The sequence below is a fragment of the Bufo bufo genome, chromosome 1 (assembly GCF_905171765.1).
Source record: "Bufo bufo chromosome 1, aBufBuf1.1, whole genome shotgun sequence".
Classification (NCBI taxonomy): domain Eukaryota; kingdom Metazoa; phylum Chordata; class Amphibia; order Anura; family Bufonidae; genus Bufo; species Bufo bufo.
Window position 1 is genome coordinate 668,783,333 of NC_053389.1, and position 27,053 is coordinate 668,810,385.

The 27,053-nt window shown below is 42.9% G+C and overlaps 1 protein-coding gene across 1 annotated transcript in view; it reads right to left on the reverse strand.

The window, feature by feature from the left end:
- The window catches only part of LOC120986524, a 52,275-nt gene extending 27,093 nt beyond the window's left edge, over window positions 1-25,182 (reverse strand). The window contains exons 1-4 of the mRNA XM_040415153.1: window positions 24,774-25,182; window positions 23,593-24,696; window positions 22,713-22,966; window positions 15,150-15,307 (exon numbers count right to left, since the gene is read on the reverse strand). Of these exons, the coding sequence (XP_040271087.1) occupies window positions 15,150-15,307; window positions 22,713-22,966; window positions 23,593-24,696; window positions 24,774-24,830 (1,573 nt within the window). The 5' untranslated portion in view covers window positions 24,831-25,182. The remainder of the gene's footprint in view (window positions 1-15,149; window positions 15,308-22,712; window positions 22,967-23,592; window positions 24,697-24,773) is intronic.
- Between the last annotated feature and the right edge of the window lie 1,871 nt (window positions 25,183-27,053).

Below are 27,053 nucleotides of genomic sequence, written 5' to 3' on the forward strand. Positions count from 1 at the left end.
ATTAGAAAAATTTTACAACTGAAAGTGAAAAATGGAATTTTTTGCAAAAATTTCGGTAAATTTCGATTAATAACAAAAAAAGTAAAAATGTCAGCAGCAATGAAATACCACCAAATGAAAGCTCTATTAGTGAGAAGAAAAGGAGGTAAAATTCATTTGGGTGGTAAGTTGCATGACCAAGCAATAAACCGTGAAATTAGTGTAGTGCAGAATTGTAAAAAGTGGTCTGGTCATTAGGGGTGTTTAAGCTAGGGGAGCTGAGGCGGTTAAAGCACCCCTGATGCACCCATACAGTAGAAACTCCAAAAAAGTGACCATATTTTGGAAACTAGGGGATAGGGTGCCAGTTTTATTGGTACTATTTTGGGGTACATATGATTTTTAATTGCTCTATATTAAGTTTTTTGTGAGGCAAGGTAACTGAAAAATGTTTTGGCACAGTTTTTTTTTTTTTTTTTTTTACAAGATTCATCTGACAGGGTAGATCAAGTGCTATTTTTATAGAGCAGGTTGTTACGGACGCAATGATATCAAATATGTCTACTTTCTTTGTTTGTTTCAGTTTTACATAATAAAGCATTTTTGAAAAAGAAATTATGTTTTTGTGTGTCCATTTTCTGAACGCCATATGTTTTTTATTTTTCTGCCGATCGTCTTGTGCAGGGGCTCGTTTTTTGCAGAAAGAGTTGTTTTTTATTGGTACCATTTTTGGGTACATAGGATTTTTTGATCATTCATTATTACACTTTATGGGGCAAGGTGACCAAAAAATTGGCTGTTTTGGAACAGTTTTTATTTATTTATTTTTACAGCGTTTATCTGAGGGGTTAGGTCATGTGACAGTTTTATAGAGCAGATCGTTATGGACGTGGCAATACCTAATATGTATACTTTTTCTTATTTAACCCCTTAAGGACCGGGCTCATTTTCACCTTAAGGACCAGGCTCATTTTCACCTTAAGGACCAGGCTCATTTTCACCTTAAGGACCAGGCCATTTTTTGCAAATCTGACCAGTGTCACTTTAAGTGCTCATAACTTTAAAACGCTTTGACTTACCCAGGCCGTTCTGAGATTGTTTTTTCGTCACATATTGTACTTCATGACACTGCTAAAATTGGGTCAAAAAAGTTAATTTTTTTGCATAAAAAAATACAATTTTTACCGTAAATTTTGAAAAATTAGCAAATTTCAAATTTTCAGTTTCTCTACCTCTGTAATACATAGTAATACCCCCAAAAATTGTGATGACTTTACATTCCCCATATGTCTACTTCATGCTTGAATTGTTTTGGGAATGATATTTTATTTTTTGGGGATGTTACAAGGCTTAGAAGTTTAGAAGCAAATTTTGAAATTTTCAGAAATCTTCAAAATCCCACTTTTTATGGACCAGTTCAGGTTTGAAGTCATATTGTGAGGCTTAGATAATAGAAACCTCCCAAAAATGACCCCATTCTAGAAACTACACCCCTCAAGGTATTCAAAACTGTTTTTTCAAACTTTGTTAACCCTTTAGGTGTTCCACAAGAGTTAATGGCAGATGGAGAAACAATTTTGAAATTTATATTTTTTGGAAAATTTTCCAATATAATCAATTTTTTCCAGGAGTAAAACAAGGGTTAACTGCCAAACAACACTCAAAATGGGTTGCCCTGATTCTGTAGTTTGCAAAAACACGCCATATGTGGTCGTAAACTACTGTTTGGCCGAACGGTAGCACATAGAAGGAGGGGAACACCATATGGGTTTTGGAAGGCAGATTTGGCAGGACTGGTTTTGTTTATACCATGTCCCATTTGAAGCCCCCTGTTGCACCCCTAGAATAGAAATTTCAAAAAAGTGACTCCATCTAAGAAAGTACACCCCTCAAGGTATTCAAAACTGGGTTTACAAACTTTGTTAACCCTTTAGGTGTTCCACAAGAGTTAATGGCAGATGGAGAAACAATTTTGAAATTTCTATTTTTTGGAAAATTTTCCAATATAATCAATTTTTTCCAGGAGTAAAACAAGGGTTAACTGCCAAACAACACTCAAAATGGGTTGCCCTGATTCTGTAGTTTGCAAAAACACCCCATATGTGGTCGTAAACTACTGTTTGGCCGAACGGTAGCACATAGAAGGAGGGGAACACCATATGGGTTTTGGAAGGCAGATTTGGTAGGACTGGTTTTGTTTATACCATGTCCCATTTGAAGCCCCCTGTTGCACCCCTAGAATAGAAATTTCAAAAAAGTGACTCCATCTAAGAAAGTACACCCCTCAAGGTATTCAAAACTGGGTTTACAAACTTTGTTAACCCTTTAGGTGTTCCACAAGAGTTAATGGCAGATGGAGAAACAATTTTGAAATTTATATTTTTTGGAAAATTTTCCAATATAATCAATTTTTTCCAGGAGTAAAACAAGGGTTAACTGCCAAACAACACTCAAAATGGGTTGCCCTGATTCTGTAGTTTGCAAAAACACGCCATATGTGGTCGTAAACTACTGTTTGGCCGAACGGTAGCACATAGAAGGAGGGGAACACCATATGGGTTTTGGAAGGCAGATTTGGCAGGACTGGTTTTGTTTATACCATGTCCCATTTGAAGCCCCCTGTTGCACCCCTAGAATAGAAATTTCAAAAAAGTGACTCCATCTAAGAAAGTACACCCCTCAAGGTATTCAAAACTGGGTTTACAAACTTTGTTAACCCTTTAGGTGTTCCACAAGAGTTAATGGCAGATGGAGAAACAATTTTGAAATTTCTATTTTTTGGAAAATTTTCCAATATAATCAATTTTTTCCAGGAGTAAAACAAGGGTTAACTGCCAAACAACACTCAAAATGGGTTGCCCTGATTCTGTAGTTTGCAAAAACACCCCATATGTGGTCGTAAACTACTGTTTGGCCGAACGGTAGCACATAGAAGGAGGGGAACACCATATGGGTTTTGGAAGGCAGATTTGGTAGGACTGGTTTTGTTTATACCATGTCCCATTTGAAGCCCCCTGTTGCACCCCTAGAATAGAAATTTCAAAAAAGTGACTCCATCTAAGAAAGTACACCCCTCAAGGTATTCAAAACTGGGTTTACAAACTTTGTTAACCCTTTAGGTGTTCCACAAGAGTTAATGGCAGATGGAGAAACAATTTTGAAATTTCAATTTTTTGGAAAATTTTCCAATATAATCAATTTTTTCCAGGAGTAAAACAAGGGTTAACTGCCAAACAACACTCAAAATGGGTTGCCCTGATTCTGTAGTTTGCAAAAACACCCCATATGTGGTCGTAAACTACTGTTTGGCCGAACGGTAGCACATAGAAGGAGGGGAACACCATATGGGTTTTGGAAGGCAGATTTGGCAGGACTGGTTTTGTTTATACCATGTCCCATTTGAAGCCCCCTGTTGCACCCCTAGAATAGAAATTTCAAAAAAGTGACTCCATCTAAGAAAGTACACCCCTCAAGGTATTCAAAACTGGGTTTACAAACTTTGTTAACCCTTTAGGTGTTCCACAAGAGTTAATGGCAGATGGAGAAACAATTTTGAAATTTCTATTTTTTGGAAAATTTTCCAATATAATCAATTTTTTCCAGGAGTAAAACAAGGGTTAACTGCCAAACAACACTCAAAATGGGTTGCCCTGATTCTGTAGTTTGCAAAAACACCCCATATGTGGTCGTAAACTACTGTTTGGCCGAACGGTAGCACATAGAAGGAGGGGAACACCATATGGGTTTTGGAAGGCAGATTTGGCAGGACTGGTTTTGTTTATACCATGTCCCATTTGAAGCCCCCTGTTGCACCCCTAGAATAGAAATTTCAAAAAAGTGACTCCATCTAAGAAAGTACACCCCTCAAGGTATTCAAAACTGGGTTTACAAACTTTGTTAACCCTTTAGGTGTTCCACAAGAGTTAATGGCAGATGGAGAAACAATTTTGAAATTTATATTTTTTGGAAAATTTTCCAATATAATCAATTTTTTCCAGGAGTAAAACAAGGGTTAACTGCCAAACAACACTCAAAATGGGTTGCCCTGATTCTGTAGTTTTCATAAACACCCCATATGTGGTTGTAAACTACTGTTTGGCCGAACGGTAGCACATAGAAGGAGGGGAACATTATATGGGTTTTGGAAGGCAGATTTGGCAGGACTGGTTTTGTTTATACCATGTCCCATTTGAAGCCCCCTGTTGCACCCCTAGAATAGAAATTTCAAAAAAGTGACTCCATCTAAGAAAGTACACCCCTCAAGGTATTCAAAACTGGGTTTACAAACTTTGTTAACCCTTTAGGTGTTCCACAAGAGTTAATGGCAGATGGAGAAACAATTTTGAAATTTCTATTTTTTGGAAAATTTTCCAATATAATCAATTTTTTCCAGGAGTAAAACAAGGGTTAACTGCCAAACAACACTCAAAATGGGTTGCCCTGATTCTGTAGTTTGCAAAAACACCCCATATGTGGTCGTAAACTACTATTTGGCTAAACGGCAGGACATAGAAGAAGGGGAACGTCATTTTTGGAAGGCAGATTTTGCTGGACTGGTTTATTGACACCATGTACCCTTTCAAGCCCCCTGATGCACCCCTAGAGTAGAAACTCCATAAAAGTGACCCCATCTAGGAAACTACGGGATAAGGTGGTTGTTGTTTTGGGACTATTTTTGGGGTAAATTTGATTTTTGGTTGCTCTATATTAGTCTTTTTTGAGGCAATGTAACAAAAAAATGTAATTCTAAAATTGTTTCTACATTCACTATTTGGTTTTGTGGAACACCTAAAGGGTTAACATAGTTTGTAAAGTAACTTTTGAATACCTTGAGGGGTGTAGTTTCTTAGATGGGGTCACTTTTTTGGAGTTTCTAGTCTAGGCTACATCAGGGGGGGCTTCTAATGGGACATGGTGTCAAAAAAAAAACTGTCCATCAAAATCTGCCTTCCAGAAACCATATGGAGTTCCCTTCGTTCTATGCCCTGCCGTGCGGCTATATAACCATTTACGACCACATATGGGGTGTTTCTGCAAACTACAGAATCGGGGCAATAAATATTTAGTTTTGTTTGGCTGTTAACCCTTGCTTTATTACCGGCAAAATGGATTCAAATTGAAATTTTGCCCAAAAATTGGTGTTTTGGCACAGTTTTTATTTTATATTTTTAACACCGTTCATCCGAGGCGTTTGGTCAAAAGTTATTTTTATAGCGACGACTTTTACGCACGCGACGATGCCCAATATGTATGGCTCTCAGACTTTGGAGACACTAAGCAGGCATCCTAAAACTGCGGCCCTCCAGATATTGTAAAACTACAATTCCCACCATGCCCTGCTGATGGCTGTAGGTTGTCTGGGCATGCTGGGAGTTATAGTTTTACAACATCTGGAGGGCCGCAGTTTGAGGATGCCTGCTCTAAAACTAATATTTTTTGGGGAAAGAAAAATTGTTTCCGTGTCTCCAAAGTCTGAGAGCCATAGTGTTTTATGTTCTCTAGTGGACTGTTGAGGATTATAAAAATTTAGTACTCCATGGAAGTGTGATACTCCCTGAAGCAATTGATAATGCAGAGGCCCGGATGATCGGGGCAAGTGTCACATTGAGTAGTGGTGTCCTTCCGTATCCCCCTCTTGTGACACACTCTGCACTTTTTTTGGGTTCGTCCCTTCTTTCCAGTATGGGGGACCACACCTGGAAAGTGTTGGCCAGGGACGATCCGGGCGCCTCCAATTCCCGAGGTACTCCGGCCTGCTCTTTCCCGGTCCGAAAAGATCAGGTCTTTGAGGACTGCCTCATAGAACTGGAGGAATGTCCCTGTGCTGCCAGCGCTTCGGGATAGTACAAAAGAGTTGTACATGGCAACCTGTACCAAGTAGACCGCAACTTTTTTGTACCATGCCCGGGTTTTGCGCATGGCGTTATATGGCGTGAGGACTTGATCAGAGAGATCAACTCCTCCCATATACCGATTGTAGTCGACGATACAATCGGGCTTGAGGACCGTTGCCGCGGTACCTCGCACAGGGACAGGGGTGGTGCCGTTACCGTGGATTGTGGACAGCATAAGGACATCCCTCTTGTCCTTATACCTGACCAGCAACAGGTTTCCACTGGTAAGGGCACGGGTCTCACCCCTGGGGATAGGTACCTGGAGGGGGTAGGCAGGGAGGCCGCGTTGATTTTTCCGCACGGTCCCACAAGCGAACGTGGATCTGGCGGCAAGGGACCTGAACAAGGGAATGCTGGTATAAAAGTTATCCACGTACAAGTGGTAACCATTATCCAGCAGTGGGTACATAAGGTCCCACACGAGTTTCCCGCTAACACCCAGAGTGGGGGGACATTCTGGGGGTTCAATACGGGAATCTCGCCCCTCGTACACACGAAATTTGTAAGTGTACCCTGAGGCACTCTCACAAATTTTGTATAGCTTCACGCCATACCTCGCCCGCTTTGTGGGAATGTATTGGCGGAAACTGAGTCTCCCCTTGAACGCAACGAGAGACTCATCAACCGCGACCTCCCTTCCAGGTACGTAGGCCTGCTGAAATGTGGCCCCAAAGTGATCGATGACCGGCCGTATCTTATACAGCCGGTCATAGGCAGGATCACTTCGGGGGGGACATGCTGCATTATCGGAATAATGCAGACATTTCCGGATGGCCTCAAACCGGTGACGTATCATGACCATACTGTACAGTGGGGTCTGGTATAGGACGTCCCCACTCCAGTATTGCCTGACACTGGGTTTTTGGACTAGACCCATATGCAGCACGAGGCCCCAAAATGTCCTCATTTCGGCTGCACTGACCGGCGTCCAGCCACCGGGTCTAGCCAAAACTGAGCCTGGGTTTTGAGCGACGAACTGTTGGGCGTACAGATTCGTCTGCTCCACCATCAAATTCACCAGTGAGTTACTGAAAAAAAAACTAAAATAGTCTATTTCAGTAAACCCCACTGTGGGAATCTGGATTCCAGGATTGCCAGCAAAATCCGGAATCTCAGGCTCAAAGTCCACTGGGGGACACCAGCTAAGTTCATCGGCAGGGGGCTCCGGTGGACTTATTTGGTGGGCCGGGAAACCAGTACGAACCCCAGGGCGGCTCGTACTAGGGTGGGCCACAGGATCCCTAGCATGTGGGGCCCCTGGCTCCGCCTGGCGGCGTCTCCGCCGCCTTGGTGGCTCATCGTCATCAGATGATGATGAGGAGGATGCGGATGACAAAAGGAATGTGGGGTCATCCTCATCCTCACTGGGGCTCTCAGAGTCGGAGGCAATCTGGGCGTATGCCTCCTCGGCCGAGAACATCCGGTGGGCCATGGGTGTGTGTGCGTGTAGGTGTGCGTGTGTGGCAAACTTTATTATATGTGCGTGTGTGTGGGGGCAACGGGTGTTCGCGTACTAAAAAGTCCAGGCAAAAAAATGGGCAAGTGTTAGAAAAAAAAAAAGTTAAAACTTGCTGATCAGCGGTACAACGCTGATCAGCGGTCGGTGGGGTGGTGGGGCGGGCGATGCGCTAACAGTGGACGGACGCTAAAAAGTGCCGGCCAGTCAGCGCACGCAGAAAAAAAAAAGTGGTGGTGAGTGGGGGGTGGGGGGTGCTGGTGGGGGGTGGGTGGGGGGGGAGGCAGGTGGGGGGGGGGGGAAGTGGCTGGTGGGGGGTGGGTGGGGGGGGCAAGTGGCAGGAGGGGTCTGGGTTAGGGTTAGATGGAAGTTTGGAATAAAAGTACTTTTTTTTTTTTTTTTCTAACTTACTTTTCCCTTCTTTCCCTGCCTAACGGTGCCTCTCCCTCACTGACCCTAACCTACCTGGGTGGCGATGGGTGCAGGAGGGTGATGGATTCCGATTAGGGGGACACAGGAGCTGGTGCTGGACGATGCTGCACGGTCAGGGTGCTGGACAGGAAGAGGAGGGGAGAGAGGAGCGCAGGAAGTTTGAATCTCGCGCCTCTCTCCCCTGCACCAATCAGCACCTTGGACAGCGGCGTTCAGCACCAGGGCCAGCACCGCCTCTCCAAATCCTCGGACTGCGATAGGTGGTGTATAATTACGCCACCGATCGCAGTCTTTTTCCGGTTCATCGGGTCACAGGACACCCGAATGGACCGGAAACGCAGAAAACCGCAGGTCTGAATTGACCTGCGGTTTTCTGCGATCGCCGATACGGGGGGGTCAAATGACCCCCCCCTGCATTGTTACGGGATGCCGGCTGAATGATTTCAGCCGAAATCCCGTTCCGATTAACCCCTGCGGCGCCGGAGTTCCGATTTTAAGTCAGGACGTACCGGTACGTCCTCGGTCCTTAAGGACTCGGGAAATAGGGCGTACCGGTACGTCCTAGGTCCTTAAGGACTCGGGAAATAGGGCGTACCGGTACGTCCTAGGTCCTTAAGGGGTTAAGTTTTACACAATAATAGCATTTCTGAAACCAAAAAAATTATGTTTTAGGGTCTCCATAGTCTGAGAGCCATAGCTTTTTTATTTTTTGGGTGATTATCTTAAATAGGGTATCATTTTTTGCAGGATGAGGTGACTGTTTGTTTGGTACTATTTTGGGGGTCATAAGCCTTTTTGATCGCTTGCTGTTGCACTTTTTGTGATGTAAGGTGACAAAAATGCATTTTTGGCACACTTTTTCTTCATATTTTTTTTTTTACGGTGTTCACCTGAGGGGTTAGGTCATGTGATATTTTTATCCAGCAGGTTATTACGGATGCGGCGATACCTAATATGTACACTTTTTTTTATTTATTTTACTTTAACACAATAATAGCATATTTGAAATAAAAAAATTATGTTTTAGTGTCTCAATGTTCTAAGAACTATAGTTTTTTTTTATTTTTGAGCGATTTTCTTATGTATGGTCTCATTTTTTGCGGGATGAGGTGACTGTTTTATTGTTACCATTTTGTTTGATATACACCTTTTTGATCGCTTGGTGTTGCACTTTTTGTGATGTAAGGTGACAAAAATGGCTTTTTTTACACAGTTTTTATTTTTATTTTTTTTATGGTGTTTATCGGACGGGGTCTATCATGTGATATATTTATATATTTATAGAGACGGTCGTTACGGACACGGTGATACCTAATATGTGTATTATTAGGAAAAGGCAATTAATTTTAATTTTTATTTATTTATTTATTATTTTCACTTTTTTTTTTTATCAAGTCCCTCTTGGATCTTGAAGATCCAGTGGGGCTGATGGCTGTACTATATTTTGCAATGCTCTTGCATTGCAAAGTATAATATTATCAGATGCCCTGTAGGTGGCAACACTGGACACTTTTGCAAAGCGTCCGGTTGCCATGGCAACCATCTGGCGCTGCCGTCGCAGCGCAGTAGCCCTGATGGTGGAGACAGGGAGCCCCCTCCCTCTATTAACCCCATGGATGCCGCGGCATCTATGGGGTTACAGCAGAGTGTCAGCATAGAGCTGACAATCGCTGCTGATGGCGGCGGCTCAGGAATGGAGCCGCCGCCATCAAACAAAGCAGGGGGCCCGCATCGGAGGCAGCGCTGGAAAGGGGGGGTACGACTAGCATTGAGGGAGGCAGCATAAATGGGGGCAGGAGGAATGTATGGGGCGGGGAGGGGCGGACCGCATCAGGGCAGGCTGCATGAATATGGAGTTGAGCGGGGGAAACTGCATCAGGGGCAGGCGGAGACAAGGGGGGGCTTGGAGGCGCACAGGAAGGGGGCACAAGGACACTACCTGATTTCAGGCTCTGATCTGCAGAGCGCAGATCAGAGCCTGAAACCGGCATTTTTTCACTGTCGTGATCCGATTGGTTAGTCTGCATAGACTAACCAATCGGATCGATTGCCGGCAAGGGGCCACTCTGATTGGTCCCTTGCCGGCATTACTGAACTGTATGCTGTCCGTGACAGCAGCAGGACAGGGGCAGAAGCTTTAATCCAAGCGCTTTGCAGCGCTTGGATTAAAGAGCTGGCTTGACGTTTATACACGTGGTAGCTGCACGGGGCATGTGCAAATATCACGTATAGAAACGGATCGCAGTCGGGAAGGGGTTAATCAAGACAAAGTGGATAGCCATCACTAGAACCTGTGATGGGATTAGACATCTAAGCACATGGTGAACCATCTGTCATAGTCATTGGTGACCAATGTGGCAATTGTCATTGCTCTGCATATTCTGCATGAGTAGCGAGTGGCTCCTCTGTGATCTACCGAGAAACTAGAAAGGATAGACATATTCCTAGGCATGAATAAACTCTGGAGGACCTCCCGTGGTAGTCAAGGTCTCCAACCATTAGTTAGGCTCTACTGCACTGTAAAAGCAAATTTGTTCCCACATTACAGAGTGAGTACAGAAAGTAAACTGCAAAAAGAGTGTGCCCCGAGTTCTGCCAGGTGAATATGTTGACAAAATATAACCAAACAAATAAATAAAGGAAGCAAGAACAAAGTCTAACACTAATGGGGAAATATATCACAAGGGGAATATTTGGAGTCTACATTGGTGTACTTTATGCCACATGGAGGGAAACTCATTAACAACTGCGTTCACTTCCCCACTCATATTTAAAAACTATAATGAGTGGTGTAAAGATGCAAAAAACAAAAAGTCACATTTTTTGTGCAAATATGTCTAAAAAGTTGGAAAAGCCCCATTTAGTAACTTTTTAAAGCCAGAATTCTGAAGTGAAGGTATGATAAATCAGGGCCTATAGGTCTTCATATCCTAGAATTAAAATTTATGGGTGCTGTGGATTTTTGAACCCTGGCAACATTTTATGTATTATAAATAGGGATGAGCTAAGCAAGAGTCGGATGCAAGATCCGAAGACGCTTCGCTACAAAATTCGTTTTAATGCTGTACGGAGATCCGTCTCCATACGGCAATAACATGTACAGTATGCGCTCCGGCGAGGCGAAGTGAGTTATCACTTTGGCATTTGATTTTTGAACTTGATGACTCACTTTGCCTCGCCGGAGCGCATACATTTTAATGCTGCACGGAGATGGATCTCCGTACAGCATTAAAATAAATTCTGGAGTGAAGTGACTTCAGATCTTGCATCCGAAGCTCGCGTCGCTCATCCCTAGTTATAAATATATGGTTAACCTAAAAATCGCTATAAAACCATCAGTGAAAGTGAAGCAAGAAGTCCTTCACATATATTTTTTTTGGTTTTCCACAAGAAAGGATGCAAAAAATAAAATTATTATTTATTATTAATAATATATATCAGTGATGGCTAATCTCCGGCACTCCAACTGTGCTGAAACTACAACTCCCAGCATGCTCCATTATCAAGTGTACATCTTGGGAGTTGTAGTTTTACCACAGCTGAAGTGCTGGAGGTTTCCCATCACAGGTCTATATCATAATTAAGCACTTGTTTGCACATAGAAGTATATATAGAGGGCGGCTCACTAAAGCCCAAAAGATGGAAAAGGTGCTCTATCCGAACAGAGCGTAGTTATAGGAAAAAGTAAAGGGATGGCACTCTGCCCTGAGAGAACAATTAAATCACTACCAAACTCTACACATAGATCAGATAAACTTCTTAGTAGAGAGTGTACTTTTTATTCTCACTCATAACCATTTTATGTTTGACTCAGTGTTCTACTTACAACAACGCGGCACCGCCATGGGTACCAGGTTCGCCCCCAGCTATGCTAACATCTTTATGGCCCAGTGGGAACATGATTTCATCACACCACTGTTGGGGTCGAGCCTGGTACTATGGCGGAGATATATAGATGACATCATATTCATCTGGAGCGACACCAGGGACAAACTAAATGAATTTTTGGAGGACATCAACACAAACGACAGGAATATAACACTGACCACGAACATAAGTGAGACACAAATAGAATTCCTCGATCTATTGATCCAAACAAGAGACAACAAACTCCACTGCAGTACCTATCAAAAGCCAGTGATGAAGAACAACTTCATATTACACTCAAGTTGTCACCTTCCTAGCTGGCTACTTAATATTCCGACAAGTCAATTTAGAAGACTTAAGAGGAATTGTACACTAGATAGCCAGTTCGAAATGGAAGCAAAAAGTTTGAAGACGCAATTCCTAGTCAAAAATTATCCAAAGACAATAATAGATAGATCACTAGACAGAGTAAGGGCAATGGATAGAACAACATTCTTTGACCAAATCACAAGAAACACGACTGTAAAAGAAGAAACTCCGCGAATTATCCTACCATATAATGCCCATTACAAAAAACTAGAAACAAGCATCCAAAAACATTGGCACCATATTCTGAGAGATAAAGTCATTGGTCAACTATTATCAGACAAACCACAAATCACATATACTAGGGCCCCAAATCTCGGTCTTAAAGTAGCACCAACAATAAAAAAGACTACAACTAAACCTAACCCAAGCTGGTTAACATTGCAAGGTTTTTTCAGATGCGGAAAATGCTATAGCTGTAAGATCACAAACTTTCCAAAAAAGACGACTACAGTAAAGGCAACCAATAGCACGTATATACACCAGATACGGGAACATCTTTCATGCCACTCCAGTAATGTGATCTATCTCCTGCAATGTCCCTGCTCCAAACAATACATTGGACGCACAAAAAGACTTCTCAAAACAAGAATAGCAGAGCATGTATCAAATATCAAAAAAGGTTACGAGTTGCACTCTGTCTCTAGACATTATAAAGAAAAACATAATTGTGACCCATCATCACTCACCTATACAGCTTTAATAAAAATTACACGCCAATGGAGGGGTGGTAACCACATAGCGGCAATGTCCAGATCAGAGTCTAGAAAAATATTCGAATTTAACACAATGATTCCAAAAGGACTCAACGCGGAGATGGAAATATTTGGATTTCTATGAACACGAACCTACATCACAGATTGAATATATGGGTGGGGTGCCCCCCCTTGGGATCAGGAGTCGTAGTCAGGCTGTCTACCAGCATTCCGACCCCTCCTCCCGGGCGGGCCCCTTCCCCCCTATTCCACTCTCCACATCCTCTATCAACACCCTCTTCTAATCTGAAGTAACAACTCAGATATATGTATACACCACAATACAGGCAGAAGTCTTCCCAATAAAAACAATAATTATCCAACTAAAAGAACACCTGGATCCCCAATCCCCCTCTCTATATACATACATATATATTTATACAATTAGGGAACCATAATACTCAGGAATCCACCTCCAATATAACATATCCAACATTGTTGATAATATCCCCAATCTAGAGGTCCCAGATCTATACTCATTCCTACATTTACCTTCGTAATAGAATGTAAGGACTCCTCTAATAAGCTGATGATACGTATATATATATCCACATATACAAGAATGTGTATTGATACACACATAGCTATATTGACTTTATGAATTTTATTCTGTTTTTATCTTATCTTATTTTCATCTTTATTTTTATTTTTATCTTTATTATTATTACAAATATTATACATTGAGATACAATATTGCCGTATCTTGTCTGTTTTTTCATATTCATCACATTGTTCTGTCTGAATCCCATCCATTCTACCTGCAAGTCCAGGACAATTGTTACTAAACACTGATTATCAAAGTCCTTAACCACGCCTCCAGAACCTCAATTGGATCCAATCAGGACCATATATATAGGACAAAGTAAAAAGGCTACCCATTCCCACTGATGAAGGAGCAGCAAGCTCCGAAACGCGTATGGGGTAATTTGAGGTAGCCATACTCATACCAAGCTAGCTAAAAGGATCCTAGAACCTCAAAAGCTCCGGAGCTCCCTTAAACTTTTGAAAAAGCCGCAGCCTCTCATTCCCGCCATCGGACACCACGTGTAACGCCGATGAGAATCGAGCGGGAGAGTCAGCAAGCGCAAGTGACGTCACCGGAAGTGACGATCAGCCACAGCAGTAGACAGGCTGAGCACACAACTCCGTAAGCAGAAACAAAGATTTCGAGCGGGAAGAACACACGTGGACGCCACCCGCCCGCCAGGAGCCGCTCACCAACCTGCCTCTGACCTACAGGAGGGTAACGTATCTGCTAAATCAGCAGCACCTTATTATAACACTACTGCTGGACAAATTGTGGAAACAAAACTACCGATCGGAGGTGAAACACCCTATTGATCCAGAACAAAGGGGGCAAACTTAGATCGGATTGAACTACCATTTCCCACAAAAGGGATGTCCCCAGTTCTCACCCACAGCTGTTCCCTTTCTTACCTCATTGGACATTATACCTGCACCTATCTCCAATAGGTTTACTTGACCTTTATATATATATATATATATATATATATTTTTATCTGACTTCTATTTATTGCAAATCTACCTCCTATGCATTGGTATCCCATTGTCTATAATTTGTGCATTGTCTAAATATTTACCTCCAAAGTCTACGCCAACTGGCCTAATACCATTATCTACATTATGTCCAGCTGACATAGACCAGTCATTATTGGCTCATACCGGCAATTTACTTTTTATGCATTGTTGTTATTATCCACTATTTATGCATTGTTATTATACTGTCTCCATTTTATACTTCTAGGAGTACGATATTTTATACCTAAGTTCAATTACATGATCCAATCAACTTTTATACTTATATTCATTGCCAACAGCTGGTATCTACCAGCCAGTTAATACTTGTTTGCACATGTTCATCCTACACTTCATGGTTTGTGGCAGGGGCGGATTGGCCATACACCTTACAGGGAAATTTGCCGGTGGGCCGATGCCCAGGGGGCCACCTGCGCCCTCCTCCCAGTGGAAGTTTTCGAGGATGTATTTTGTGCTGCTGGCAGTATTTTGTGATGGACTGTGGTTTTTAGCTCTGTTGGGGTGGTATAATTGTGCCACAATATGGTATTGCTGGCCCTGCCATCTATCAATTTGGACCCAACCACAAAACGGGCACTTTTAGTACTTTTTCCAGGGCCACTTTAAGTTCCCAGTCCACCCCTGGTTTGTGGGTTAAATTATAAACCTCGAGAATTTTGTGCATGGATTCCAGACTAACAACATTGAGGAATAAAGCATCTACTCGTTTGTGATTCACTCATCTTACCAGATTGAAGTGGTGTGATAGGTTTACATTATTCAGATGACAAGAAGTCTCTGTTGAGCTGGGGAAGAAAATATGTATGCAAGTAAACCCACAGAAGGTGCTGTGATGGCATTTACCAGCATAGGTAGCTTCTTCATTACATGCAGTGCTGTACACTTTAAACTGGCCTGTTTTGAGTAAGCCTCCCTTCAAGGAGTTAATGAGCACTGCATTGCTTGTACCATCCATAAATGTCTCTGGTCCACTTAAACAGAAGGCAGAGCTCCAAACATACCTAAGACAGGAAAAAAAGTTTATTTAAGGAGTACCACCATGTACTTGGTATAATCGCTGGGTTACATAAGGTATTCATTCCTTCACTCCCCACAGAGGGCTGACAGTGTCAGTACCATGACTTGGCCGAGTTTTCCAACTCCTTCAGGTTTTTTTTTTTTCTTTTGCTTGCTTAACTTATTTTGATGGAATTCAGTGTTTAGCTGCTCCATTATCACTGCAGAAATGAGGGCTGCAAAGTTCTCATGAGATTGTAATAAAAAGGTAACTAGCGTTGTCATCATAGGGCTAGAACTTCCTAATGTTATGCTATACAGCAGACCATCCAGGGTTTAAACCCCAAAGCCAGTTATTGTTTTAGGTGGAATCCAACATTTAGATGAACATTCACCAACCTACAGTACTGTGCAAAAGTTTTAGGGAAAAATAATGAAAAGTAAGAATACATAAAAAAAAAATAATTTGAAGTGTTTATAGTTTATTTTTATCAATTAACAAAATGCAGAGTGAATGAAGAAGAGCGAAATCTAAATCAAATATATTGTGCCATTGTGTCTTATCTGTTATACTGATTTCTTGGCCATCCAACGTTGGTATCTTGGTCCTCAACATTGCCAGTTTCTTTGTGCTTCTTCAAAAGAGCTTGAACCCCAGTCTGATTTGGAATCTTTGTGAGAGACCTGGCTAACTACCTTGCGTTTGTTAAGCTACAGTATCTTCAGCGTAAAGAACAAGGAGTCCTGAAAGTGAGGATATGATCGCCATAGAGTCTGTTTAGGATTTCATGAAGAGACAGAAGGATTTGAGCAAGCCTACATCCACAGAAGATCTGTGGTTAGTTCTCCAAGATGTTGGAACATCCTCCCTGCAGAGTTCCTTCACAATCTGTGTGCAAGTGTACCTAGAAAAATGTATGCTGTTTTGACGGTTAAGGGGCTCACACCAAATATTAATTTGATTTAGATTTCTCTTTTGTTCACTTTGCATTTTGTTAATTGATAAGAATAAATGAATAGGTCCATGTTTGAAAGCACTTATTTTGCAGCATTCTTTCCACACTTGTCAAAGTTTTGCACAGTACTTTATGACCCTATCCAACAAAGTCAAATGACAGGGGACGTCATTTCGGGATTCCAGGAAAGCTAGGTGGACATATAAGCTGCAATGGACATCATCCAGCTTTCCAAGATACAGATATAACTAAGAAAGGACTGAATTGTTAACAACATAAAAATCAAAGGTAATACTGTACACCTTTTAGGGATTTTATTTTAGACAGAAGGGTTCTCTAAGAATCTAGATGACTACTATGTTTGAATACAAATTATTAGCTGGTCATACATGAGAGAAAAGACTACAAAACCCCAATTTCGTCTGACAATTTTTTTAGTGTATGGTGTTACCTGGGACTGGGAGAAAAGCCATGCCATAGGTATCTGGCTGCATATGGAGAGGTCAGGGGAGAGACAGTTGTTGGCCTAATTATCTTATGTTTATGGAAAGCTTTAGGCTAAATGGCTGATCCAGGATTACGGCAGTAGTCATGGAGAGTGATGTCACTGAACCCTAAAACTACTGCTTTTCATAATAGGAAATAGGGTGAAGAAGTAGTCTGAAACCACCTCCAGGGTATGTGCCAACATCCAATGCTAGGGTATATTTACATTATAGGGCATTTCTGACTGCATGGTCAAAGCCCTCCAGTTCTTGGCTGCACAGCTTTTACTAGTAAAGCACATTAAAAGCATGTGCTTCACATGTACAAGCCACGCGCCAAACATTTCAGGGTAAATCCGCGTGCAGTATTGCCGCTGTTTTAACCAACCAGGTAAACCCTTGCATATAGATATACCCATAGATGCCAGCACAGCTTGTCTATGAAGCAGATGGCAGAGGCTGGTGATGTCATTCACTGGCATCTCCCTGCTCACTCCACATTGCAGTGTCAGGTCATGGAGACCTAACTCTGTACTAACCAAGTACAAACCAATTTACATGCAGAATTAAGAACAGAGTTCTACATGCAGAAAATATTTCTAAAACAGAAGCCAAAACTGAGGCCATCATACTATAAACATTTTTGTATACTCCCCTACCAATGCTGTAATTGTTGTCACAGATTTTTTCCAGAAAGAACCGAATTTAACAACTTTTACGGTAATTTATTGACTCAGGTGACCCAAACTCACTGCATTATAGTGATCTATGATGCTGTAAGTTCCAGCCCAACCATGGGTCTGCTCTACTGTACTCAAATCATGTTGCGAGCATGGGAGAGTAGACCCCTAGTCAGGCTGAAATTAACAGCATTATAGATTACTATGATGCACATGGTCATCACAGCACCGTATACCTCTACGTCACTGCTGCAGCCTTGTTCACAAACACCTTGATCAGGATCAGATCTGCAGTACCGAGAATGGCACGGTAGAAACAGTTGAGTATATGACATTTTTATTTTAAGGCATTTAAGGCAGACTACTGTAACACTCTCCTCTGTGGCCTTCCATTTAGCACTCTCGCACCCCTCCAATCTATCCTCAACTCTGCTGCCCGACTAATCCACCTCTCACCCTATTACTCTTCTGCCTCTCCCCATTGCCCAGAGAATTCACTTCAAAGTACTAACAAATACATACAAGGCCGTCCATAACCTTTCCCCTCCCTACATCTCTGAGCTACTTTCCCGATACACCCCCACACGCACTCTCCGATCCTCACAAGACCTCCTTCTCGCCTCTTCCCACAATCGACTCCAAGATTTCTCCCGTGCATCCCCCATACTCTGGAACTCGCTACCCCAACATCAGACTCTCACCCACAGTGGAATCCTTCAAAAGAAACCTGAAAACCCACCTCTTCAGACAAGCCTACAACCAGTGACCCTGCTGCCTCTATACTGCCATGACCAACTTCACCCGCACCTACTATGTCCTTCTTCCATACCATATAGATTGTAAGCCCTCACGGGCAGGGCCCTATCTCCTTCTGTACCAGTTTGTAACTTGTCCTGTTTATGATTAGTGCAATTGTCTGTATTATGTATGTATACCTCTTCTCATATGTACAGCGCTGTGGAATGAATGGCGCTTTAATAATAAATAATAATAATTCAATGGCATTTGCATATTTTAACATGAACAACCCCTTGATCTGAGCGACTTTGACAAGGGCCAAATTGATATGCCAGTGAACCACATTCGATCCATGGAAGCACCACTTTGCAACTTATAGGACCTACAGAATAAAAACTGCTATGAATGTATTGGAGCCAGACTTCACAGGTCTTGTGGAACCATTCCTTGATGGGTCAGAAGTGTTTTGGAAGCACCTGAACAAAATTTGGGTTTAATGCTATGGCTTATTGGTGTACGAATTGTAACCTGAAAAAAAAATCATATTGTTCTCAAAGGGGTTATCATGGAAAAAATTACGGCTTATTCTTAGGATAGGTCATCATTATGACATCGCAGGGGGTCCAAGTCCTGCATCCCCGATCAGCTGTTTCAGGGAGCTGGTGCGCTCACCGAAGCTCTAGTCAACAATGCAAGCTCCCAGCAGCTTTTCAAGGACAGCGTCGTACATCATATAGTGGCAGTGCTTGGTATTGCAGCTCAGCCTCGCTGACTTGAATGGGGCTGAGCTGCAATTAGGCCATGTGACCGATATACAGTGATGTCACTAGCCTAGGAAGAAACTGCAGCGCTCAAGGCTTTATCTAACAGCTGATAGGCGGGGGTCCCGGGTGTCGCACCCTTGCAGATCTGATACTGATGAGCAAACCATGTTTTTAACCCCCTAAGGACTCAGGACGTACCGGTACGTCCTAAGTTTAAAAGTAGATTGCGGCGCGGGGGGGGGGGGGTTAATTGTGACAGGATGCCTGCTGAAATCACAACGCATCCCTCCCCCCCCCCTTCCCCGTATCGGCGATCACCGCAAACCGCAGGTCAATTCAGACGAGCCTGTGAGATCCAGCCCCCTGGATCTCACAGGCCGGAAGCTGTATGAGTAATACACACAGTATTACTCATACAGCCAATGCATTCCAATACAGAAGTATTGGAATGCATTGTAAAGGATTAGAAGTCCCAAAGTTCAAGTCCCAAAGTGGGACAAAAAATAAAGTGAAAAAAAAAAGTTTAAAAATTAAAAGTTTTCCCCCCAAAAATTAAAAGTTTCAAGTAAAAATAAACAAAAACATCATTTTCCCCAAATAATGTTAAAAAAAATTGGTATACATATTAAAAAAGTATACATATTAGGCATCGCCGCGTCCGTATCGACCGGCTCTATAAACATATCACATGACCTAACCCCTCAGATAAACACTGTAAAAAAAACTGTGCTAAATAAACCCTATTTTTGTCACCTAACATCACAAAAAGTACAACAGCAAGCGATCAAAAAGGCGTTTGACCACCAAAATAGTACCAATCTAACCATCACTTCATCCCTCAAAAAATGAGCCCCACTTAAGACAATCGCCCAAAAAATAAAAAAAAACTATAGCTCAGAATATGGAGACACTAAAAGATTTTTTTTGTTTTAAAAAAGCTGTTATTGTGTAAAACTTACATAAATAAAATAAAAATGTATACATATTATGTATCGCCGCATCCGTGACAACCTGGTCTATAAAAATATCACATGATCTAACCTGTCAGATGACTGTTGTAAATTACAAAAAATAAAAACTGTGCCAAAACAGCTATTTCTTGTCATCTTGCCTCACAAAAAGTGTTATATAGAGCAACCAGAAATCATATGTACCCTAAACTAGTACCAACAATACTGCCACCCTATCCAGTAGTTTCTAAAATGGGGCCACTTTTTTGGAGTTTCTATTCTAGGGGTGCATCAGGGGGGCTTCAAATGGGACATGGTGTCAAAAAAGAGTATTACACTCACCGGTAATCCGGTTTCCTGGAAGTCTCCATGACACCAAGTCCTGAGATTGACTTCCTTCTGATTGGACAGGAAAAACACAGAGAGGTTAAAACCCCCACCCCCTCCTCACATCACCAGTGTATTTTAACGAAGAACCCCAGGATGAAAGGATAATAGCTAATAGCAGAAAAAAAGGGTGGGATATATGTGGTGTCATGGAGACTTCCAGGAAACCGGATTACCGGTGAGTGTAATACTCTTTTCCCCAGTCGTCTCCATGACACCAAGTCCTGAGACAATATCAAAGATACAATTAGGGGGGGACAACTGCCGACAGGACCTTACGTCCAAATCTTAGGTCGTCATTAGCAGCTACATCTAGTCTGTAGTGCTTAGTGAAAGTATGAACTCTTTTCCATGTTGCTGCCCTGCAAATCTGTTGTAAGGAGGCTGAGGCTTTTTCCGCCCAGGAGGCAGCCATGCCTCTCGTAGAATGTGCTTTTAGGGAAGCAGGGACGTCTTTTCCCTGAGCGTTATATGCTTCGGAGATTGCCATCTTAATCCATCTGGAGATGGAACTTTTTGCCGCTCTCTTCCCTTTGTTAGGACCTGAAAATTGGACAAACAGATTTTTGTCTTTTCTCCAAAGGCTGGTAGCTTCCAGGTACTTTAAGACCGCTCTCCGGACATCTAATGTGTGGTAAGTGATTTCTTGATCGTTTTTCGGATCGTCACAGAACGAGGGGAGAACAATGTCCTGAGACCTATGGAAGGTCGAGACTACCTTGGGGAGGAAAGTCGGATCTAATTTGAAAATTAATTTGTCCTCAAATATTGCAAGGAATGGTTCTTGGATGGACAAGGCCTGCAGCTCACAGACCCTTCTGGCTGAGGTTATTGCCACCAGAAAAATAGTTTTAATGGTAAGCCATCTGATGTGGATAGAGTCCAGAGGTTCGAATGGATCGGAGGTTAGACCCCCTAGTACCGTATTAAGGTTCCATGGTGGCACCATGTTTCTAATTGTAGGTCTGATCCTATCTGCCGCCTTAAGGAATCTGGATATCCAGGGATGTTCCGTTAGCTTGGTATTATATAGTGCTCCTAAAGCCGATACCTGGACCCTAAGGGTATTGGGGGATAGACCTAAATCTAGCCCTTCTTGAAGAAAATCCAGGATTAGTGAGATGTTGGCTCTAAACTGGTTGAAGGAGGTCCCAGACCAATCGGCAAATTTCTTCCATATTTTTTGGTACTTGTCGTTGGTACTCTGTTTCCTGCTAAGGAGTAAGGTGTTCACTACTTTTTTTGATAGACCAAAGTTTAATAAGTTGGATTCTTCAGAATCCAGGCTGTTAACTTTAGTATTTTCAGGTCTGGGTGAGAAATGGGCCCCTGACTTAGAAGGTCCGGCCTCTGAGGTAGAAGGAGAGGAGCTTCCACGCTGAGGGCTTTCAAGAGGGAGAACCAACTTCTCTTGGGCCAGAAGGGGGTTATCAGGATTAGTGTACACTTTTCTTTTAGGAACTTCTGTAACACTCTGGGGATAAGCGGAAATGGGGGGAAGGCGTAGACTAAGTTTGTTGTCCAACTCTGGTTGAGGGCGTCTACTGCCCGAGGATGATCCCTGGGGTTGAGGGAGAAGAACTGGTTTAGCTGATAATTTCTCCTGGATGCAAACAGGTCTATCGTCGGCCTGCCCCATTTCTTTGTGATTAAATGGAAGGCTTCTGGAGCTAACATCCATTCCCCTGGGTCTAGTCTGTGCCGGCTTAGGTAATCGGCCTGAATGTTTAAAACTCCCTTCAAATGAACCGCTGAAAGAGATTGAATGTTGCCTTCTGCCCAGGAAAAGATTTTGTTTGCCAGGTTCTGTAGCAGGCGATGCCTTGTGCCTCCCTGGTGTTGGATAAAGGCCACGGCTGTAGCGTTGTCCGAGTAGACTAGGACGTGACGACCCTTTGCCAGCTGACTTGTGTGTTTCAGTGCTTCCCACACTGCCCTCAGCTCCTTGAAATTTGAGGATTGCTGGCTCACGTAATTCCCCCATGTTCCCTGGTAGGAGTTCCCCTGGACGACCGCTCCCCACCCGTGGAGGCTGGCATCTGTTGTGATGACTAGAGGGAGATCTTGTGCCCAGAAAATCCCGTTTTCTAGGTTCGAATTGCTGAGCCACCAAGTTAGTGATTTTTTGGTCTCTGCATCTAAGAATATTTTCCTCTCTAGGGTTAATTGCGATCTGTTCCATTTGTCTAAGATGAATTTCTGGAGTGGTCTTAGATGGAACTGTGCCCAGGCAACTGCTGGAATGCAAGCGGACAGACTCCCTAGTACCTTCATGGCCTGTCTTATTGAACAGAATTTCTCCTTCTTGAACTTCCTCAAAGCTGTCTGAAGTTTTACTATCTTTTGAGGTGGTAGAAAGGATCTTTGGGAGACTGTGTCTAGAGTAATGCCCAGAAAAACTTTCCGTTTGGATGGGATTAAATCCGATTTTTTCCAATTGATGAGCCAACCTAGGCTCTGTAGATGATCCAGGACTAACGCAAGATGGATTCCCATGGTCTCTATGTTGTCCGCCACTACCAGTAGGTCGTCCAGATAGGGGATCACACAAATTGCCTTTTCTCTCAAGGTTGTCAAGGCTTCCGCCATTATTTTGGTAAAAACCCTTGGGGCAGAAGAGATCCCGAAGGGGAGACACCTGAACTGGAAATGCTGAATGTTTCCCTCCAATTCTATTGCGAACCTTAGGAATTCCCTTGATGACCTGTGAATTGGGACGTGATAATAGGCGTCGCTTAAATCTATTGTGGCCATCACTGCATCCTTTTTTAAGAGTTTCACTGCTGACTTCAGGGTCTCCATTTTGAATTTTTGATATCTTACGTATTTGTTTAGATGTTTCAGATTTATAATTACCCTGGATTTCCCGTTTGGTTTCTTTATAATGAAGAGGCGGGAATAGAATCCCAGTCCTGTCTGATTTTTCGGGACGGGCTCTATGGCGTCCAAGGTTAATAGGTTTTTTATGTAGTTTTTTAAGGTCGCAGTTTGAGATGGGGGAAGGGTAGTGATCACATATTTCTGTGGAGGGGAAGAGAGAAGATCTATCAGATAACCCTCTTGTATAATACTTAAGATCCACCGGCTGTTTGTTACATGCTCCCAAGATCTTAGAAAGGAGCTGAGTCTTCCCCCCACTGGTATGGCGTCATTGTTTGTTGTTGGATGAGGAGGCTTCGGCCCGATTTGGGTTGAAGAGGAAGCTTCTCCCCCTGCCTCCCTTCGCATAGCTCCACCTCCCAGTCTTCCCTTTATCTTTTTTATTTTCGGGTTGAAAAAAATCGGTCACGAAAGGGCTGCCTTTTTTGTTTATATCTTTCCTCTGGAAACCCTCTTTTTTTTATTTGTCGCGTTGTCTAGGATTTTATCTAGATCTTCTCCGAAAACGTACTGACCGTGGAAGGGGAGTGCGATTAATTTATTTTTAGATGTGATATCTCCTGACCACGCTTTAAGCCATAGTGCCCTTCTCGCTGTATTTGAGAGAACAGCTGTACGGGCGGACAGTTTAACTGATTCAGCAGCTGCGTCTGCTAGAAAGGAGGTTGCCATCTTTAATAGAGGCAAGCTCTCTAGAATTTGATCCCGTGGTGTCTTATTGACCAGATGTATCTCTAGCTGGTCTAGCCAAAGGTTCAGTGTTCTGGCCACACATGTGGAGGCAACGCCCGGTTTGAGAAGGGCCGCCGTAGTCTCCCAGGTCTTTCGCAAGAGACTCTCCGCTTTCCTGTCTAGAGGATCTTTCAATTGTGCTGAGTCTTCAAACGGTAGGGCCGTATGTTTTGCTACCTTGGCCACTGGCGCGTCTACTTTGGGAATGGTCTCCCAATCCGTACAGTCCTCTTGGCTAAAGGGGTAGCGCCTCTTAATTCCTCTTGGGATAAAGGATCCTTTATCCGGTTTTTCCCATTCAGACCTAATTAATTTTTGGACACTATCAGGGACTGGAAAAACGGCCTTCTTACTTTCACCTAGACCCCCAAAAATTTCTTGCTGGGTAGACCTAGGGGTTTTAGGCATCTCCATCTGAATGGTGGCCCTGATGGCCCTGATAAGTTCATCAATATCTTCAGGATTGAACAGGAAGCGCTTATATTCGCCCTCTTCATCTGAAGATGCCGGGTGTTTTTGGACAGATTCGGAGTCTGAGACCGCCAGCCCCTCAGAGTCGGAATCCAGGATAAGTGATTTAACACTACGGGCGTCCTGAGTGGGGGGAACTTTGGGGGGAGTAGGTTCTCTGGTAGTTAAGGCTAGCTGAACCTCTTCTTTTACCACTTTTCTAATGTCTTCAATTAGACTAGAAGACTCAGACTTGATGACACTGGCAGTACATTCTTTACACAGGGGCTTGGATCCAGTGTTAGACAATCTTTTGCAGCAAATACCACATTTTCTAGTTTTTTTGGCTGCAGAAGCCGAATCCTTTTCTCCCTGAAATGGTAAGGGAGGAAAGGATGAGCAGACTGAACCCACCATACAAGGCATGTACCTGAGAACAGGTTACTCACTGTCCCAGGGTTTGATGCAGGCTCGGTTCCAGAGCCCGGCGTGAGGGGGGTGCTCATCTTGACTCCCGACCGCTTCAGAGATGCTTCACCAAAATATGTGAGCCGCGCTATGCAGGGCGCCGTTACACAGGTCCTGAGCGTTTTTATAGTGTCTCCATGTGCTTCTCATGCTGCAGGACCTGTGGCGCATGTTGATGACGTCAGCGCGGCGTCTGACGTCATCCGCCTGCCGGCCGGAAGGGACACAACACAGTGCCGATCCGCCGTGTTCCTCCTTCCCTCTGCATCAAGCCCTCCGGGACCGCCGCAGAGGGAATCTTCGCAGGGGCACTACCTATGTGCCCGAGCCCAGGCCTAACCAAACGGAGGAGGGAGAGCTGCACTGCAGATCCGACCTCGGCCCAGATGAAAAAAATAACTCCAGGTGAGCCCAAACGAGCTCCGTGCACCTCTCCTGCTTCCTATCCTGATGGGACAGGAAAAACACTGGTGATGTGAGGAGGGGGTGGGGGTTTTAACCTCTCTGTGTTTTTCCTGTCCAATCAGAAGGAAGTCAATCTCAGGACTTGGTGTCATGGAGACGACTGGGGAAAAAAACAGTCCAGCAAAATCTGCCTTCCAAAAACCGTATGACATTCCTTTACTTCTGCGACCTGCCGTGTGCCCGTACAGTAGTTTACGACCACATATGGGGTGTTTCTGTAAACTACAGAATCAGGGCCATAAATATTGAGTTTGGTTTGGCTGTTAACCCTTGCTTTGTAACTGGAAAAAAATTATTAAAATGGAAAATCTGCCAAAAAAGTGAAATTTTGAAATTGTATCTCTATTTTCCATTAATTCTTGTGGAAGACCTAAAAGGGTTAAAGTTTGTAAAATCAGTTTTGAATACCTTGAGGGGGGTAGTTTATAGAATGGGGTAATTTTTGGGTGGTTTCTATTATGTAAGCCTCGCAAAGTGACTTCAGACCTGAACTGGTCCCTAAAAATTGGGTTTTTAAAAATTTCTGAAAAATTTCAAGATTTGCTTCTAAACTTCTAAGCCTTGTAACATCCCCAAAAAATAAAATATCATTCCCAAAATGATCCAAACATGAAGTAGACATATGGGGAATGTAAATTAATAACTATTTTTGGAGGTATTACTATGTATTATAGAAGTAGAGAAATTGAAACTTGGAAATCTGCTATTTTGTACAAATTTCTGGTAAATTTGGTATTTTTATAAATAAAAATGATTTTTTTTTACTTCATTTTATCAGTGTCATGAAGTACAATATGTGACTAAAAAAAACTATCTCAGAATGGCCTGGATAAGTCAAAGCGTTTTAAAGTTATCAGCACTTAAAGTGACACTGGTCAGATTTGCAAAAAAATGGCCAAGTCCGTAAGGTGAAATAGGGCCGAGTCCTATTTATTTTAAAGGGACGTAATCAGAAGAACCTAGGGTGGGCCAGAGGGGTGAAAGGGGAGGGGTTTCATAACCCCTCCCCTTTCGCAAAAAAACGGAAACATGTATAAATTTCAATAAGCAAATAAAGTTGTTTGGATTTCTTTGAAAAAAAATTGAAAAAAAAAAAAAAAGTGAATAAAAGTCTAGTTATGTGTTACCTCAGGTGCCATTTAATTTCCAGGAACGGAATCCGCATAAAACGGATGACATACGTAATGAGATCCGAATGTCTTCCGTTTTTTGCGAATCCATTGACTTTGTATTGTTCCAGGATCCGATTTTTGCGGAAAAGAATAGGACAAGTTTTATATTTTTTCGGACATGCGGAACGGAACAACGGAAACGAACAGCACACATTGTGCTGTCCGATTTTTTCCAGGACCAATTGAAAATGAATGGGTACAGAACTGGTCCAGATCTGTTCCGCATAAAACGGAACAGATCAGGAAAGAAAAAACGGACGTGTGAATGGACCCTTAGTTCGAGTTTGGGTTTTCTGGCAGTTCCGTTATCACGGACCGTATCTATGACGGAATGCACCATTATGGCCCCTTTCACACGAGCAAGTTTTTCACGCGGGTGCAATGCGTGATGTGAACGCATAGCACCCGCACTAAATCCTATCCATTAATTTCAATGGGTCTGTGTACATGAGCGTTGTTTTTCACGCATCAGTTCTACGTTGCGAGAAAATCGCAGAATGTTCTATAGTCTGCGTTTTCACGCAGCCCTGGCCCCAAAGAAATAAATGGCGCTGCGTGAAAAATGCATTGCATCCGCAAGCAAGTGCGGATGCGAAGCGTTTTTCGCTGATGGTTGCTAAGAGA